Genomic DNA, 18,708 nt, shown 5'->3' with positions numbered 1-18,708 from the left:
GTTTTCTGAGCATGCTTCTGTTCATTTACTCATGTCCAGTTGCCTTCACTTCACAGGCATAAATCAGACACAAAGACATTATTAGCAGCGATTCCTGGCACCCCCAGCACACTGAGCAAGCATCCTATTTAAGAAAACAATATACAATGGATTATTCATAACAGACTGAGTGCGTCACAGATGAGTAATTATAAACATGAAATATATCAATAATGACAATTTTTACAGCAGATTTAACAAAGTAACACACTACAAATAGCCTGTTGGTTGATCATGTATTATTAATGAAATGCCAAAACATTTATGTTTTTTAACAGGACAATTAATTACTCCCAATAAATATGACTTATGCCAGGCCTCTTCTTTAAAGGAGGCTTTTGGACATCTGGTGAGGGTTATTTTTTAAAAGCAATAGCTGATGGTTCCTACAGAAAGTTCCCTAGGAGCTATGAGAACTGGAGCCTTCAACATATATAAATGAGCCAGAAGGTAATTAAAGAGGCAAGGGTAACCATAACACTGGAATAATTTTCATATAAATCGAGCTGGATCACAATGTAGGATTCAAACCAAGATACGCTGCAAGCATTTCCCACTGCAAGCATTCAGGGCTATTAGTTTCCTTGGGAAAGTGTCTTCATACACCTACTACGGCCCAGCCTTAAAAGAGGATCCAGATGTAAAAAGAGGATCCCAGTCCACTTGCTGGGAGAGGGTCAACTGACCCAAAAGAAGACCTGCCCTAACAAGAAGTCTCCAGAACCACCAGGCTGGTTATTATCAACTACAATTAAGCCAGAAATAGGCTATGGTGAGAAAGGGTTGAGAGACTTTTGTGCTCATGGCACCACTTCTTGCAGAAAACTGGAAGTATCAGCTGCCGTTGTATGCACAGGACTTGTAGCGTTACTGCAGAAGGTGGCCAGGGCATCCGTCGAACGGTGCATCATCCACCCAGAGCAGCTGTTTAACTCCAACCACTACACTATGTAGCTGCTTAGGGGAAGAGTATATAGGTAGACCCCAAACCTGCAATGACCTCTATCCGTGCACAGCGGTCGGCAGGAACGGACCTCCTCCAAGGGGTGAGCCCTGGAGTTCCGATGCTGCAAAGCGCTGAAGCACTCCCTGGGCTCAGCAGGATCTGAGCACGTGCTGGAGTGCCTCGTTGTCCAAGACCTTAATTCACAAGAAACCAGATCCTATCAGAGAGAGCTGAGCTGCCTTGAGAAAGTCTGTGCTTCTTTCTTTGCGAGCTACTGGTCTGTGGAAGATTATAGTAAAGCTGTTCCAAGAAACCAAAATGATCATTTCCTGCTGGAGCGCAGTATTTAGCTCTTGGGGTGGCACAAATTACAGCATCCTTATTTTTATTTCAGTATTTATTTGAAGGAAATGTACAACAGAAATCTGATGCTGGCTGTATTTTAAACCCACGAGCACTCTGTAAACAAGCTAGACCCAGAGAGATTTGCATGTTTCTTCTTGAAACATAAGGAGAACAAGCGAGACTGAATAATTGAAAACAGTTATGGAGACTTCGTTTTCTTGTTTTTCCTGGGATTTGCTCTTGGGCTGGCTGCTCCCAACCTTAATACCTGGCAGGGATGATCAACTATTTGGAATCTCATTTGCATAATAGTTGACGTGCTGACAACTCTCTATGGGGAAATCACTGCCCTGGAGGCGGTCAACAATCTGCAGAAAAAAAATAGTGTAGAGAGGGCATTTTTCTTAAACTGCAGTTTTTAAAAGGAGTCAGAGCAGAGTATCTAAGATCAAGGATGAATACATAAATATATCTGAAAGAACACATTACTGTGACATCCTTGGTAGCCTCTAGATATGTCCTCAAACCCTTTGAGAAGCTTGCCAATTAGCAGCACAAACACGTCTGGGTCTTCAAACGCATGCCCATGGGGCATGCTTCCCTCGGGGCACGGATCCCACTGCGATCATGGGAGGCAATGGCAAAACTCCAGGTACCTTCACTGGGACAGGTTGCAAGCATCAGCAGTGCTCATCCAAGCCAACGAGCTATTTACTTAGCTGTTTGCCTAAGGCTTTGCAGGATTGGGTAACCCTTCAAAATGCTCATGGTATCTATGCAAACAGCTATGGTCCTGCAAATAGAGGAGAATGAAGAAAACCTCATTAAAGTGGATCAATCCTGGTGCAGGCACAAGCTCGCTGCAACTCATTGACTTCAGTGAGGCTCTGCCCTACTGACCTCTTTGCAGAATCAGGCCCCCGGCAGGAAGCGAGTACAAACACAACGAGTATTTAGGTTAGGAAGGAATTAAGCCAAACTGGAATTTGTGCACGATGTCAGTGGCGGCCGTTCCCTCGACTGAACAAGCTTCCAGCTTCTTGGGCTTGCTCACATTATTGTTTAACGTGCCGGCATCAAGGATAAAAAGATCCCAAGGAAACTGTTTGCACACAGACGCTGTCTCTGTGCACACGTGCCCACCGCGCTGTCACCTGTGTCACCCCACACACGCATCCTCCAGGACACTAAGTGACCACAGGCAAACCCAACATCTGCTTATGCCCTATTTAAAAGGTGAAGCAGCCGGATTTTGACCTTTGCTGCATTTATAAATATCCAAATCCATTCTGCAGATACCACAGGGAAGAACTTCAATAAACACATGCGATGATGACGGAAATACAGGAGGGTAAGGAAAAGGGATGGCTCGGAGAGCCCCAAACCAGCACCTCCACCAAGCTCCCCCCAGCACCGCTGGGCATCGGTTCACTGCTGGGGGTTCAGAGGCAAACACGGCAGCCGCCGTGCCTCGGCACCTCACTTTGCAATGCCTGCACCCTGGAAGGTGCCCACCAAAGCTGCTGGCATGCCAAGACAGGGGGGTATGGCTACAGGCAATGAACAGCGTGGATCCAAAACCTCCATCCGGGTTAAATGGCTCGATAACGTGTGAAAAAGGGAGGTATATGCTGCCTGAAAGCTTCAGCTATGAACAGACCTAATGACAGCATGCAGTGCAGATGTTCAAGTTCTTCTTTTATCGTACTGTTAAAAATGTATATACAATTATGCCCAGTAAGCCTTCACAAGCAGATATTAAGTTCAAGGAATGAGAGGGCAGTTTTAGAGCCACCCACTGAATTTCTATACATTTTCCATGTCCTGCCCATGCACTTCAGGTTCAACAGACTAAAACCGTACTGTGGTTTTAATTACCACTGCTCAATGTCTCTATTCTGAGAAACATGTTCACATTGTAGTGCCTTTATCAAAGTAGACTGCAGTTAATTACAAGTAGACCTATAAAACAGTTTGTTTCTATTGCCCTTTTTTCATGATAGCCCAAGTACTATTGCATAATACCCAGTATTTACTTTAGTTTCTTGCTTACACTTTTAACACTAACTACATTCACGGGTTAAAAATACAATTAAAGCCTCCCCAGTCTTGCAAAGCTTCTCTATACATATCAGTTCCCCCAGTTAATAGCTGAGCTAACTAACATATCTTTAGCTGTAGACTGTATAAAACTGAATAAAACTGACTTGGTATTGTTTACAGGACTCATAAAAAATCATTTCAATTTACCTTAGCAAGCCACCTGGCTAAAATGAACGCCCATTCGACATTCCCAACATATTCTGAAAAGGCTCTGCCTGTTTTGGTTTACATCTCCTAATAGACTGCCTGCCATATTTCATGCTGAATCAATAAAGTTATATGTGCACAAATCGAGTAAAATGATGTTTCTGGTATTTCTAATACAAGTAGTTTCTCAATGGGTATTTTGTTCAGTTTACGATAACTCTGGAAGATAAAACATGCATAGTACTATCATCTCGCTACTGGTCAAGCAATGATTTTGCTTAGAAATTAGGTCATTTAAAGGAAAATAAAATGAGAGGACTTGCATTGCATTGTAACTTACAGGGGAAGGTTTTCTGGAGGCTGTGTGAGATGCATGGGACCAGCCATTTAAACGTACCGAGACCGGGCTGGCATTTAGTCTGTTGAAGGAAAGCCTGGACAAGTGGCCACAAAAATGTTGTTTATATATCCATCTGTGTTTATATATACCATCTATCATGATATGGTAGGAATAAGCTGCATCAGCATAATCCTCAGGCACGTTATGATTGGACAAAAACTGCATGATAATGAAGTCAGCGAGAGGGTGAGTACGGCGAGCGGAGGTACGACCCCGTCTCCCCATGCAGCTGAGACAGGAAAGGAAGGAGATTTTGCTTAAATTACCATTTCTGCAAACTATTTCTCTGTAAGTGGTTTTTTTTTTTTCTTTTTGCAAGACAAGTGTTGCCCTGGGATTCAATAGCAGGCAGATGCTTGCAAAGTGGTTTTGTCCACTGATGAAATCCATCAGTTTGCAGGATCGGGCTCCGGCCTGATCCTGCCCCACCGAAAAGTTAAGGGAAGGTGGTGTGAGAACCAGGTGAGGTCTACACACTACCAGAGAGTACAGGACCAGAAGCCAGCTCCTGCAGGATGGAGCCGTCCCCACAGGAGACCCCTGCGCTCCTTACGCTACCTGCAAGTTTCACCCAGTGCAGGGCTTGGCCCGGGGCCAGCACCCTCCCCATCCCTCGCCGCCCGATGGGGACTCTGCCCGGTGGTACGCAAACTGCCTCGCTGGAGCCAGGGCAGAGTATTTATCTACAGGTGCAGTGCAGAGAGGATTTTATCTACAGGTACAGTTCATACTCTGAGGAAACAATTAAGCATCCATAAAGACTCCAAAAACTGAAAAGATGAAGCTTCCCCTATCAAACCCTTCCCAGAAATAAACAGTCGCACCGCCACACATGCATGCCAGTGGGGAAAGGACGCGTGCAAAGACCCTCTCCCTCCCCAAAAGAAGCCAGCTGGAATATTCCTTATTAAAAAATGGCATTGGGAGCTCTTACCTGGTAAAATTTGTATTCCCAGCTACCAGCACACCTACAGCACCAGGCTCTCATGGGGCATCGCGCGAGGGTGCAACAGCAGATTGTTGCAGGTCACGGAAGTTTACAGCCAGAAGCAAAAAAAAAAAGAACCAACCCCAAAACAAAACAAAAATCCCCCAAAAGCCACAACATGACCCAAATGATATCCCTGCAACGGTTGTCTCGTTACAAACAAGATGAGATGAAGGAGGGGTTTTTACTTGCTCTGAGGCATCATATGGAGCTTAATCACAGGCAGTTACGTATATGGTTCTTTTGGCCTTCAATCAAGTGTGTCATTTCGGTGGCAGCTGCCTACGTGATGTAAGCAACCTGGGTGATCCAGTCCTTTGCCAATCACGGCCTTGTGCAGCTATTTTACAGCTGAACAATGGGGAAATTCGATTTCCCAGGCAGAGGAGATCCTCTTGTAGTCCAGCAAGCACATCGAGTGAGACAGGATCACGCACCTCTCCTCTGGTGGAGTTACAGGCAACCACAGCCCGGCCAGACTTCAGCGAGCCGTTCCCACAGCCGATCTCGTCCCGCTATCATTTCCTGGCGGAGCCCATCTGCATCCCGACGACTTTCAACACACTCCAAAGCCACCAAGAGCCGAGGCAAGCTTGCAAGGCGCCCAGCAAATTAGTGCGACACAGCGCAGCGGGTGCTAAGGGGGATGCAGCTGCTACGTGGAAAACAGTAAAACTTGGTGGGTGGAAAAGGTCTGAGCTGCTGGTGAGTAACAGGAGAAACAGCTCACGCTCAGGACACCAGCAAAGCATGGCAGCTCAGCCTTCCTTAATGCATTCCTTTTGCTGTTCAAGTGGGTAAATCAGGAGGCAATCACTGCAAATAATGTATTAAATCTGGTGATTGAAATTATATCTGAAATAAAACGAGGCTGGGCTGAATACATTAAAGCTATTAGTAGGCATCTGGGCGACAGGCAGGACTCTCTCTGGGAGTCTTTTGGTTGCCGACAGCGGCATCAGGAGGTGTGTGGGGCCAAATTCGTCCGTCGCGTACATGTGTTGATTTTGACAGATTCATTAAGACCCGTCTATTCAAACAGATGGCAGATGCTCCCTCTGCTCTGGGATCTTCATTCTTATCTAACTCCACAAGAGCAGGACACCACATAGATACCGAGCGCTTATTACATCATCCACGGTATGAACGAGGAGAGGCCCCAGAAATTCAGAAAAAGGGCAAAAGTGATGTTACGCCGCTCCATGGCAACTTGCGCGCCCCGCTCCACAAACACGCGTGTGTGTGCCCGCAACCGCACGCAGCCAAGGAGCCGGGGGAGGGGGGGAGACCCACTCGTGAACAACCCACGCATGCGAGGGGATGGGGTACCGAGTGCTCCAGGGAGTCGGAGCGGGGCTGGCCGGAGGGGATGAGCATCCGCACCCGCAGAGGGATCCCCCCACCGCCTTCATCTCCCGCCCCGGACCCCGCGGGGGACCGCTCCGCCGCCGCCCCGTCTAAGCAAGCCGGGTTGGGTCCCCGGGGGGAACCGGTTGCCCCCCACCCGGGGAAGGGGGGTGTAGGGAGCAGCCGGCTCCCTACAAACACCCCCCCCCCTTCCCCAGGTGGGGGGCAACGGGTGCTCCTCATCCTTTTTCGGGGTCTCCCCCCTCCTCGACTCACCTCTCCACCAGCCGGCTCCTCCGCCACAGGTTTGCTCGGCTCCTCTTCCCCCCCCCCTCCCGCCCCCCTCTTCCTCCCGATCGCTCCTGGCCGAGTTATTCAAAAGGAGGATGGAGGGAGGAGGCAGAGAGAGCGAGCGAGCTGGGCGGTGAGGATGGCGGAGTGAAAAAAAAAAAAAAAATACAATACAATACAAAAAAATTAAAAAATGAAATAAAAATAGATAATGCGGAATATTATCGCCAGTAGCCCCATGGCTCCGCGCAGCCCCGAGCGCAGCGCCCAGCCCCGCCGCGCTCCCCCCCGGCAGCCCCCGGCCAGGGCGGGCGGCGCAGGGCCCGCCCGGGGAACACCCTCCGCCGCGGCCCACCTTGCGGCAGGGCCCCCCCGCTAACCCCTTCCTCGCCGGCACCCCTCACCCCCCCCAACCCCCCCCCCCCCGGGGATGCTGCTCCATCCTCCGCCAGCTCCCACCGCCCGGGGGCGGCTGGGAAAGACCACAACCGCAAATAGTCCACGACCCCAAAGGAATCACTAATGTGGGGCTGAGCCCCGTAGAAAGTTCACTCCCCGAAAGCTCTCCAGGTCTCTTTTTTAGCACGGAGAGCGGGGGGCAAGCTGCCGGTTCTTTTTATAGAAACAGCAATGGAGGAGAAAGAATCATGTCTGCACGTGCAGAAAGGTGTGCGTCTCCCCGAACCCCGTGTCCCAGCCCAGCCAGCCTGCCCGGCTGTTTGATGCTGAGGAGGGCAGAGGAGCAGAGCAGGTAGCTACAAATCACTGATGCTGGCAGCTCCAGGGGGTCCTGACCTCTCCAGAGTGAAAGAGCAAGCGCTTGAAGGAGCACGCTTCTCCCGGCTTGCTGAGCGTCTCCTTAGGCTTCTCAGCTGAGCTAAAACTACCACCGCAGATCAGCCAGGAGACACCTTTCCTTACTGCAGTCATCTTCAGTGGGTTATCAGAGCTCGGCAGAGCTCGCTTGTCTTTCCAGTTCCCTTTCTAAATGCACCAGAGGCACGTGCTCTTTGGATCACTTCCCCCTATTGGCAAACCCACCGACAAAAACACCTGGGGAAAGCTGGACCCACTTCCAGTGGGGTGAAATTTAGCTAAAGACAACTGAGGCTAAATACATGGAGAGAGGTTCTCATGGTGAAGGCAGTTGACTGCAGAAGTCTCTAATGGGAAGCCAACACTCAACTAAAACTGCCTTGGCTGGACCTGGAAAACAGCCTGGAGAGCCACCCGGCGTCTACGGCAACACTCCCACAACCGTGTAAGCATTGAACAAAGCCTTCAGAGTAAGCGTCGATTTTATGGCTCAAAGGTGTTTAATTCACATCCTGCCTATGTTGTACTTCTCTGATGTAAAAATCCTTCCCGTCTCCTTCCTTTCAGTCTCGTGGGTCATGCCGTTCCCCATGCTGGGATTTTACTATCAGAAGGAACATGATCACCAGCTCAGGAACCGCGGGCAGAGGGATTTTGGCTTTCTCTGCTCCCTATACAAACCAGAAATCCCACCTCCATTAATATTAAACTAGTTTTGCTTCACCAGCTCAGCCGTCCTGCCCAAGGATGGCATTTCTGCATCCCGCTGCCCCTCGCCCAGTGCCTGCACGCTGCCAGGTCCTGGGCCTGGATGGAGATGCAGGAGTTTAGCCATGGTCCAAGTCCCTTATAAACCACCAGGGCTGTGCAGGCCCAGCTACATCCTGCAGTTTTACCATTTTTATCACGTTATTTGCATTCCTACACCCAGTGAGAAGATAATTCCTGCTCCAGCAACGTGGCCTTCAGCACCATCAGTGGAAGGTGAATGATGGGACCGAACGCTGTTTCATCAGGGTGAGACTCAGACTGATCTCTTCACGTCCTTTTACTTTTCATTTCTTTTTTTCTTGATCCATAAGGAAACTTTCACCTGTGACTCCCTCATCTTCACCTGGGCTGCTTACGTGAGTAAAGTGGGGGCAAAGCCCCTCATTTGCAGAACATTATTCCCTGCCTTTAGCTAATTTCCTTTCCTTCAGCTCTGGAAGACATTAGCCAAAAAGGTTCCAACTTTCATGACTGAAAACAGTAGCTGGAAAATCCATTAGGCTTATACATTTATTATTAAGAATTGTTAAAGGACCAAATTCTCATTAATCCCTAAATACCTCCAAACTTGTGTCTGCATAAATAAGACCAGCCAGCAGCCCTTTTCTCTTTTTCTTTGTTAAAATACAGAGCTGATCGTGTCAAATCCTCTGTTTTTTAGGATGCCCTCGGTAGCACGGCAGCTCCCAGGGCCGGGGGGCGGCGATGGGAGGGCACGCTCTCCAGAAGGAGAGGACTACCTCGGAAATCAGCACCGTGACGTTCACATTGTGCTCCTGAGAATGATATGGCGAGAGACAATATAATACTAATGTGACAAAGGAACGCGCTAAAAAATTGCGCAAGGCAGGGAAGGTTGTTGTCAGAGACCTGCCTGGCTGCCTGTTGGGGACTGGTGATAGTTGTCACTGTCAGCGCTGAGCTGTCACTCTAATAACAAGTGGATTATCGCTTGATGTAATTTGCTATCAAGCTGTTGTACACCAGTCAGACTGATTACATTTGGGTACCACCCAGCTCGTAGGGAGATGCTCAGCAAACCCACGGCCGCGTAGGCAGGGCGAGGTCTCCCTTTCGTTTCGGGTGCCTTTTTTGAGACCAAGGAAAGCGGTGGCCAAAGCATTGGGTGAGCACACAATAAACATGGCAGCAATAAATGCGGTGTCCAAGGGGAGGCAGGGCAAGCCAGTGTATGATTTCAGAAGAGGCTGGTGCCTTTAAAATATCCCTTATAATATCTAGATATAAGGCCTGCAGGGTCAAACTTAGAGGTCCCTCAGATAAGAAAGTCCTCTATTGAAATGAAATAGTTTTGCTCGGTTAGGGATGACCCACTGAAATTAAAAATAAGGCCCATTGAAGCGAGGAGGTCTGTAATTATTCCCCACAGTATTGGGGGGGGGGTTTCTGTCCAGTCCGATTTCAAATGTCCTGAGAAATACACATTCAACTGCTCCCTGGGGAGGGTTCAGTAACATTTCACAGTCTAATGGGGCTCACAAGTGGGATAAGTTTTTCAACTTTCAGCCTACATTTTTGTATTGCTTAATTTCATCCCATTATTTCTGATGAAACACTGTGGAAGGCGTACAATTGCTCCCTAGCTTGGATTTTCATGTTTTAATGATGGTTAATTATGCCAGGAGAAACTTTTATTTTTACTTTTTATTCATCTCGCTTTTACGGTGGATGCTTTATTCTGAAGTTTAATTAGCGCATTTCAGAACTAAATATCTAGATTAAATCATTGCTGAGCGAGCTCCGCTCCAGGATTTATGATCGTTGTACACAGCCTTTATTGTACCTGCCAACTCAGGCAACTGATTTATTGATCGATGGGGTTTTTGGGCCAGGAGCGAGCCAGCCGGGTACCGCAATGGGCTCGGGGAAGGGCTCTCCCGCAGCCTGGCCCAGTGCTGCTGTCCATCCTCCCCCCACCGTAGTGAGGAAGAGGATGGATGAAGGTGCCGATGATGATGGGTAGAAAGGGGCAGCCTCCAGCTCCCTCAAACCCCAGTGAGGGTATTGCACACCCTAACAGCAGGTCTGGGATGCGGCAGCACTGGCAGATTCTCATCTCCAGCCCTACCATCTGCTTGGATCCAAGGTTTCATTTCAGCCTATTAGAGAGATTGGGGCTGGCTGCAAACATCAGATGTAGGCATAGGTTTGGCACAAGTCCATCCCCTTTCCTGCTGCCTCAAACGCCAAGATTTTTGATTCAAGCTCATCTGCAAATGCTAAAAAAGCTTCAGTTTTGCACAGTCCACCCTAGTGGAGCTCATCACGAAAGAAGACCTTCAGGGAGGAAAAAAAAACAACCCTAAAACAAACCAAGAACTCCTTTTAATTACGTTATCTCAACAAACTAAAGCTATAGACAAATGCGGTAACACCCACAAAAATCTGCCTGCTCCCAACCGAGAGTCCAAACACTTGTGGCTTAGCCGGGGCCAGAACACGCTGTCGAGACGAATGTACGCTTACACTCTTCCCCGCGAGAAAGCTTGACATCCAGCGAGCTCATGCAAGGGGGTTTATCTCCAAAAAAAAAAAACCCACCAAATCAACAGAAATGCCCATGTGCGAGAGAAAAGCACCTCCTGTTCATGCTGCTGAGCAGACTGGTTTTACTCTTATTATTTATACGGAGCAGCTTTGGCACACTACGTAATAAAAATGGATAAGGTTTCAGCCCTTCGCTAGCCCACAAAAATAGGATGACTGCGCAGGCACTGCGAAGCAAACAGCCCCAAACCAAACCCAGAAAGCTCACAATGAATTTCAGCAGGAAGGGTTTGGGGGTTTTTTTTGTTTTGTTTTGCTCTTAGAAAGATAGCCCTGTAATTTAGTGACTCATACGTTCTACATCCTTTGTTGCTTTTCATTTTCAACATCTTTAAGCTGTTTGTGGAGAACACACTTATTTTTAGCTTTCCCATCAGTGAGAGACATTTTAGCTGGTTCGGAGGGGAAAAGCTCCATTGAGACTTTTGTGTCTGGGGTGTTAATAGGCAAATTTCCTGACGGGGGGATATTGTCTTCCTTTTTCTTACTTTTACATCTCTCTTGGGATCTGGGCAGCGATTTGCAGGCACGCCGAAAAGGGTTGTGCCCTGCGCCACAAGCGGGGATGCACTGAGGTCTGACCTGGTGGAGGGAGGAGGACGGCTGCAAGCAAAAGCAGACGCATGTTGGGGCATGAAGAACAAATACGGGTCCCAGGATCACTAATCATCTTCCTCCCTCTTCATCACATCTGCAAATCTCGAGCCATCCCCCAGCAAGCCTCTGTACCATGGAGCAGGCTTTCAGCAGGTAGGGCAAAGGGGGAGAGAGCATCCCACAGCTAAGCACCAGCCCACGTTTCTCCATGCTGGGGCAAAAAAACATGAGGAATATTTTAGGTACCTTGGTGAATTCAGTTAATTTAAAAAGAAAAAAAAACAACACAATATTTTTGTTTGGAAAATAAACAAAATATTTAAATTTTTCCAGAAAACTTCTTTGCAAAACAGAAGATGCTTTTTAAGTCGGTTAGTAGATTTGGGGTTGGGTTGGGTTTGGTTTACAAAGTCTAACACCTCCTTTCAGTTTGCAGCTCAAAATTCTTTGGGGGAGCTTTAAAAATAAAATTAAAGAAAATTTCAAAATGAAAATGGGCTCTGTAGCCCTCAAATCCAGGCATCTCATTAAAAAAAAAAAAAAAAACAAGCCACGCAATCCTGCCTGCTTTTCCTTTTTTTTTTTTTTACATTTTAATTAAGTCGATCAACAACAGAAAGGCCTCCAAATGAAAACCACACAGGCACCAAATGTCTCCGAGCCTCCAGATGTGCATTCCTCCACCTTCCGCTGGCGAGCCTGCAGCAGGCCCCGCGGTGTGCCGGCTGCCCCAGATTACACAGGGCACACGCCTCGCTCAGAAAGGAGGGCAGGAGAGGCCGGGATGGGACACGTCCCGCTCCTCTGCACACAAAGGACAAGAGGGGGACCCAGGCCATACCCGAAAATGCACGTGGGTGTATATAGACCTGATGCTGAGCTCTCAGGGCACGTCCTACGGACTCTTTGCTTTGCACTATAGAGATATTTGGGGTTTATCAGCACGTGCCACCCTGAAGCATGCAGCAGGACAGGAGGAGCCACCGTCCTCACGGTGTCCCTTGGTGCCAGCTCGCTCCACAGCGGCACATGCTGGGTTCGGCCACAGCGTGGCCCCACACCGGCTGCCAAGCACAGAACCAGTTCCCACGCTCAGAAACAGTAACGGCTTTTTGGCCAGCTCGAAGGAGCTAGATTGCTAGATTTTCCAGGACACATTTGTAATTTTGCTGAAAGCCGCAGTCCTAATGGACAGTTGGAAATACTCCATGGCTCTCTGGCTGTCACTTCACCCAGGTGTCACAGGCAGGTCTAAGATACTCAGTTTCTGTTCTGCAGTCTCCCACCATCACAAGACTCAAGAATAGGTTCGGAGGTCCATGGCTCATGTTTTACATCCTGTCCACAGCTCTTCCTTTCAGGGATGCACGACCCAAACCAGCACAACTGTGACTCCAGTGCAGAGCTCTCTGCTCTGCCCATTACCAGACCACAGCTTCACGTTTGCACAAAGCTGGGACTCAGCATCCTCTGCAGGAGCTGCCATCATCTCCCCATCACACATTTCCATGCAAGATGCTGCACCCTCTCTCGTGCTACCAGCCTTTGCCATTTCCCAGCACCCCTTAAACTCAAGGAAGTTTTTTTTTGCTGCATCTAAAACCCTACACAAGCAACAGGGAAAGCACCAGTGAGGCTCTTGGGCAAACCCCAGCACGATGTGCCAGCACAGGCACTGGCCGAACAAACTAATGAAGCAGACAGGGAGCAAACCCATGGTGGATACCTGCCCATCAGGCTGAGCCGAGGTCCTTGCAAAACCAGCGCTACGACACTTTGCTCAAACATTGATGAGCCAAACTCGTTGGTCAGTGGCTCGGGAGCTGCATCTCTGAGAGGAGCTGGCTCGGGGAACGGGCTGTCGCACGGCGAGAGCAAAGCACAAGGATAAATGTGTGCAGGCTGGAGGGTGGACAGTGTCAATAGGATTAGTTTGTTCTATTATTTATCATGCCATATGCCCCAGCACTCGATCCACAAATCTGAGCCATCAGCTGTGAACACCTGTCAAGGAGTTGAGTAATTTTCCAGTTTCTGGGTAGAATAAATGGAGACAATAAGGCTGATTTAATCAGTAAGTACTTAGCTCCAGAAATGTAGCGGCTTAAAAGAAAATCTCACTGTATTTTTTTAAATGAAAGCCTTTCTGCATTAGAGTTACCCAGAAAAAATTCCTTAGTAGATGTATCGCAGTACAGTAGCAAGGCAGGTATTAGCAAAAAGTATGGTGGAGAGGAGATAAACAATACACTGTGTCCTCCTGCATGTCCACAGGAGACAAATTCCCCATTTAGAAAGCCCAATAAAAATGTAATTCTTTTATAAGAACTGCATCCACTGTATATTGTTTCTCTGAGGAAAAAAATAAAAAATGTAAGCGACTTTGAAGCCCTCCAATGCCATCAAGAACGTATTTTTTTTTCCCCAAAGTATCTCAAAAGTAGCAAAAAATATGAAAAAAATTAATGACTGCTAACAGCTGAAACAGATGGTCTGCTGTGAATCCCCACAGCCTCATGCAACTGTGAGTCAAGCCATTTTTCAAAATGGTGAAGAAAAAAAAAATATTAAAAAAAAAATCAATTTCCAAGGCTACCAGGCTTCCAAAAATCCATTCGGACTTCCCAGCTGAGAACCAACAAAAAAGGAGGGTTTGGCTGGTTTAGATCCACAGTAGGCTCAAAGCCAGAGTGCTCCTTGCCCTCACGTCATGTGCATGTAGATGGTCTGGATACGTTTGTGTTCAGCACAGTCCCACAACGTGTTTCCCTGGGGTGAGGTTTTACTCTAGGATTTTGACTAAGGATCCTTTATACTATAAGATTCCCAACGCACGTACCCACTGCCGGTCCCCAACACTGTCCCTGCTGCCCACCCTTGGGAGCTGGCAGCATCCCTCCCACCCCATCCTGGTGCATCAATTGCCCTCAGCAAGCAACCCACCCCATGCGAGGAACAGTTTGAGATGAGAAAGACACTTGCCAGGAGGGAAACTCTGGTTGCCTGCTTCTCTGCTGTGGCTCCTCCTTCTCCCCAGGAGACTCGTCCCCTCGGCCACCTTCATGCTTGGGCTGCCCCTCTCCACGCTCTTCAATCAGCCCCATCAGGCAGATGAGACGGCAGGTTCTGGGAGATGTGTGAGCACATCATGGAGACATCAAAGCCAGCAGTATGACTCTGTAAGGAGTGGACAGAAACTTAACTGCACTCACAGTACCAGTTTATCATTTATTTAAACTCAATCTTTCAATAATTCATGCCAGCCTTTCACCGTGTAGCAGAACAACAATGGCAGGAGCGCAGCGATGCAGGCAGTGAATAACCACATCTGGAACAGATGTTCAGTTCTAAATAAAAGCTGGTTTTGCAGAGAATGTTAAATGCCATGGGAATAGTGTGCTCTGGGACACAGCCCTGCTCCTTCCAGGGGGCAACAGCGATTTGCTCATATGTTTTGCAATGCAGAGTTGGCACAGATCAAACGAAACATCCAGGGCTGGCTGCAGCTGCAGCCCAGTAGTCACGAGAGAGCAGACCTGCAGCATCTGCAGGCATCTGCTCGGAAGCACTGGGCAGATGCCGGCACGGCACCGCTGAACGTGAGCACGCGGTGCCGTGAGTCCTCCCGACAGGGAGCTGTGCTCCGCGTCCCCTCCCACCGGTGCCAGCCTGGAGCACAATAGCACGGGATCCCTGCGTGCAGTCAAGAGTGTGCCCACACCCCTCCCGTGGAGATATTGCTGCTGTTCCTAGGAGTGAGCTGGGTACAGCCTGGTGCTCCTGTGTTACAAGGATGAGGGTGCAAGTACACCTGCACAAGAGGAGGAGCCAGGGCCACCCGTGTGCTTACCAAGAGCCATGCAGGTATCTCTGCAGGGCACCCGCCTGCGCTGGGTACACCCAATCTCTGGGACCCCAGGCAGGGTATCCCTTTCAGCAAGCATCTCTTCCCTCGTTGTGACACACAAGACCTTGAAGTCTGACCAACACCTTCTGCGTCATGTCACTAAGCTCCTGTCCGTCACCACATGCCACCTGCTGCAGCATTGCCATTCAAAAGATGCCTTCAAAGCTCATTCCCCACCACCGTGGATGTACCTCTCCACTCTCCCCCTTCTCTTCTGCATCCAAAACAAGCCAGCGTCTCCACTGCTAGGACCTTTCATGGCTTGTACCTAGTTGACCCACCATCTGCAATTCCCACTGGGACATCAACCCATGCCTTCAAGCACCCTGCAACGTCAGCCACTATCAGGCTCTCGTTACACTTTCAAACAAGCACTTTATTCCTTCCCCTGGGCTGGCCCTTGCGCCCAGGCAAGTGCCCCCAAATAATCCACATATGCACTTCGTTATCCTTCCTGAAACCACCTCCATAACAGCCGTGAGCCTGCTGGTGCCCTGAGACATACCCTCCTTGTGCCAGCTGCCAGTACCTCTCTCTTCTCCCCTGCCCATCTGTCGCTAGCCGTCTGGCCTTGTTCTCCTTCTATGTGGTTTTTAAGGGCTTTGAAGCAAGAACTTACTTGCCATTTTATCTGCAATTGCACAGCACCTAGTGCACTTGAGGCCTGATCCAGGACCGTACCTCCGAGGTGTATTATTATCATTATTATTTTTACTACTACCACTGTTATTATTGACTCTCTGAGGCTCCACTCAGGCTCTTGATACAGTCCTTACATTTTTTGGACTACCTCACTTATCTCTGTGTTTTGCAACGCCTCCTCCGATAGCTGGACTCCACTCTTTGTCTGGATAATGCAAATTTACAGATGGCTTTCCCTGCAAATTTTCTTGCTAATAGTGTGTTGCTGTTATTCTTAAATGTGAACCTCGCACTTTACCCTGCTAGCCAACCACTTAATGCCAGTAAGAAATGGTCTTTTTTTTTTTTTCTCTAGATAATGGCTGATCTTCCAGATTGGTTGGATAATGAAATAAGTAATGTCATTAGAAGCCCATTAATCAGTAGTGAGCAGTGAATAACATGGAGTGCACGACTGTCAACTGCTCCTGAAGGACAAGCTAAGGGGAACTGTGGGAAAATGGTGAAACCACTCAAAGGCTGGTCCCCTGGTCTCCATATCTTCTTTTTTACTTCCTTAAAGTGGCTGACAATCAATTCTGTCAGGATTCTTGGTGGGGGGGACCTGGACATGTGCCAGGTAGTTGGCTGTCCAGATTAGACCCTGGTAACTCGGGAGATTCCCATTACGTTCACGGTCCTGCTGAATTTCACACATAGTGGGAACTCACTTTCCACAACTTCTTCCACTCCCTGGTACAAGACATGAAAAAAGAGGGAGGAATCCTGGAGGGCCACTCTTTACAATCGCACTAATGGTGGTGGTAGGAGAACACAGCTCACACCTCCAGCAGGACTTTCCCTTTGAGCCTGTTCTGACTTGAGCTACGTTTCACCAGAAGCATCCCCAGGAGGAAAGGGCACGTGGTGTTGGAACAAGCGCTTGCAGTTATCATGCCAGTGGGTGTGTAACAGGAGATGCTAAAGCAGATCTCAGAAATAAATGTCTGAGCAAAGTCACCCCTCAGAGAGAGCAGCCAGCAGGGTCACAGTCAAGAGTGCAGGCTTCTCTATTAGTGCAGAAGCTGATTTATTAGTCTCTCTGTGTATTTACACCCACAGAAAATGTGGTACCCTTGGGGCCCAGTGTCTTCAATCCACATTAATAAATGTCTCTCCCAAGGGACTGCTTAGCTGTGTTGCACACAGCTAATGACAGCTTCCCTCCATCCTTATGCAAGGTACCACCAAGAAGCATAAGACAAGGATCCTAGGAAGAGAGCCATCCTGGTTTAATGTCATCCTGAGCTGCTGAGGACCTTTCCCCATGTGAAGCCACAAGCGCTCGCTCTGGGACAGAGTAGGATCAGGAAGATGAGAACCTTAAAAAAAAAAAAATGGTTGTCAAAAATAAGACAGAAAGGAAGCCTACAGCATGTCCTCTGTATTCACCTTCAGCCCATCTCCCACTATCCCAGCAAGGCTGTGAACACACTTCTGCCTTGGTGGCAGCTGCATCACTGAAATGGTTAAGTGGGAAAGCGTTTGCAACCCAGCCCCCTTGGCTGGCCAAGCACTGCATCGCTCCTGGCCCTAAGTTTACTTTCGTCTTTTGCTTCTCGCTCTCTCGTGCCAAGCGTAAGGGTCTGGCCCGCTCCGCAGCCCGCTTTGCCAGCACGAGCACCGTGACTCATTCAACAGCTCTTCATCACAACACATTCTTTCAATGGGACTTCATTTTGGATGGCACTTGTCTTCAAAATCTCATGCCAGAGAAAGGTAAGAAATGCATAAACATGGGCACAAAGCGAAGAGCAGGGGGAACAATGGGGTTGCGTCAAAACTTGTGGGGCGGTACTAATTTTCTTTTTACCTCCACCAGCAGATAACTGATTTCACTAATAAGAGGAGAAACCCAGTTCAAATAAAAAAGGTCCTCACATCACTTCTTCCATCAGGCTGACACCTCTTCATCTTGGGGAATTTAACATCTGTTACATAATTCAGAGAACATGTGGTTATTTTCCAGGCTTATTAATAGCTCAAACCCTAAGACTTAAAATGAAAATCAGCAGCTGCTCCAGACTTCACCTCTCAGAGAAGTAGGTGAGAGCAGGTACAATGGCTGGCTGGGGGTCAGGGCTTTCAGTCACTCCAACACTCCTCATTACAAGCCATAAAGGACACAGCTTGGACTGCATCTCTGATGCTGAGACATCTGGATTTCCAGATTTTCCTCAATACTGTTTTCCTTTCACATCTAATTTTTCTTTCGAGTGAAGGCACATTTCATGGGTGGAGGCAGAGGAGAGATGAGAGTATCACAGTTATGAGGGTGGGTTGGAAGAGTGCGGACAGGAGAGGAGGAAGACAGTGCATCATCGTCCCTTTCATACAGAAAGCACTTCCATTCATAGGGCACTCAGTAATGCCCAAGATGACTAGCATGGCCTACAGGTGCTCTGATGTATGGATTTTTTTCCTTAATGCATATGTTGCCCTCTAAGTTGGAGAACAGGCTGAAAAAAATGCACTTGGCACCTGGAGTAGCGCGAAGGTTGGTTGTAGCTTGGGCTGCTCTGTTCCTGGTGGGGATGGAAGCACACCACCATGGGCATACCTCTCCACTCAGTAATCAATACCTTAAATGCTCCCTGACAATATTTTCAGGTAGGATTCAGGCTGGGCAATAGCCTTGGTAACGGTGAGGCTGTGGCTGAGGCAAACACGTGTGTACATGGCTGTTCCCAAAACACACAACCAGTGGCTCATGTCATATCAGGCAAGGGTAAAGGCAAAGCCCCTCAAGCCATTGCCATCTC

General features: G+C 48.4%; 1 protein-coding gene across 5 annotated transcripts in view; it reads right to left on the bottom strand.

Annotated features, from left to right (window-relative positions):
- CALN1 (calneuron 1) overlaps window positions 1-18,708 on the bottom strand; it is a 155,038-nt gene that overhangs the window by 123,172 nt on the left and 13,158 nt on the right. For 2 of the 5 annotated variants that reach the window (XM_087751989.1, XM_087751990.1), the window contains exon 2: window positions 14,337-14,535. In XM_087751989.1, the coding sequence (XP_087608115.1) occupies window positions 14,337-14,462 (126 nt within the window). In that variant the 5' untranslated portion in view covers window positions 14,463-14,535. Of the gene's footprint in view, window positions 1-4,914; window positions 5,097-5,405; window positions 5,636-6,591; window positions 6,627-14,336; window positions 14,536-18,708 lie in introns of those variants that run through there. The other 3 variants (XM_087751992.1, XM_087751994.1, XM_087751993.1) reach the window with 3 other exon arrangements.

This window comes from Nipponia nippon, unplaced genomic scaffold (genome assembly GCF_047370975.1).
Source record: "Nipponia nippon isolate SJK-2023a ecotype South Korea unplaced genomic scaffold, ASM4737097v1 scaffold_15, whole genome shotgun sequence".
NCBI lineage: Eukaryota > Metazoa > Chordata > Aves > Pelecaniformes > Threskiornithidae > Nipponia > Nipponia nippon.
This window is presented reverse-complemented; position numbering and strand designations above follow the sequence as displayed.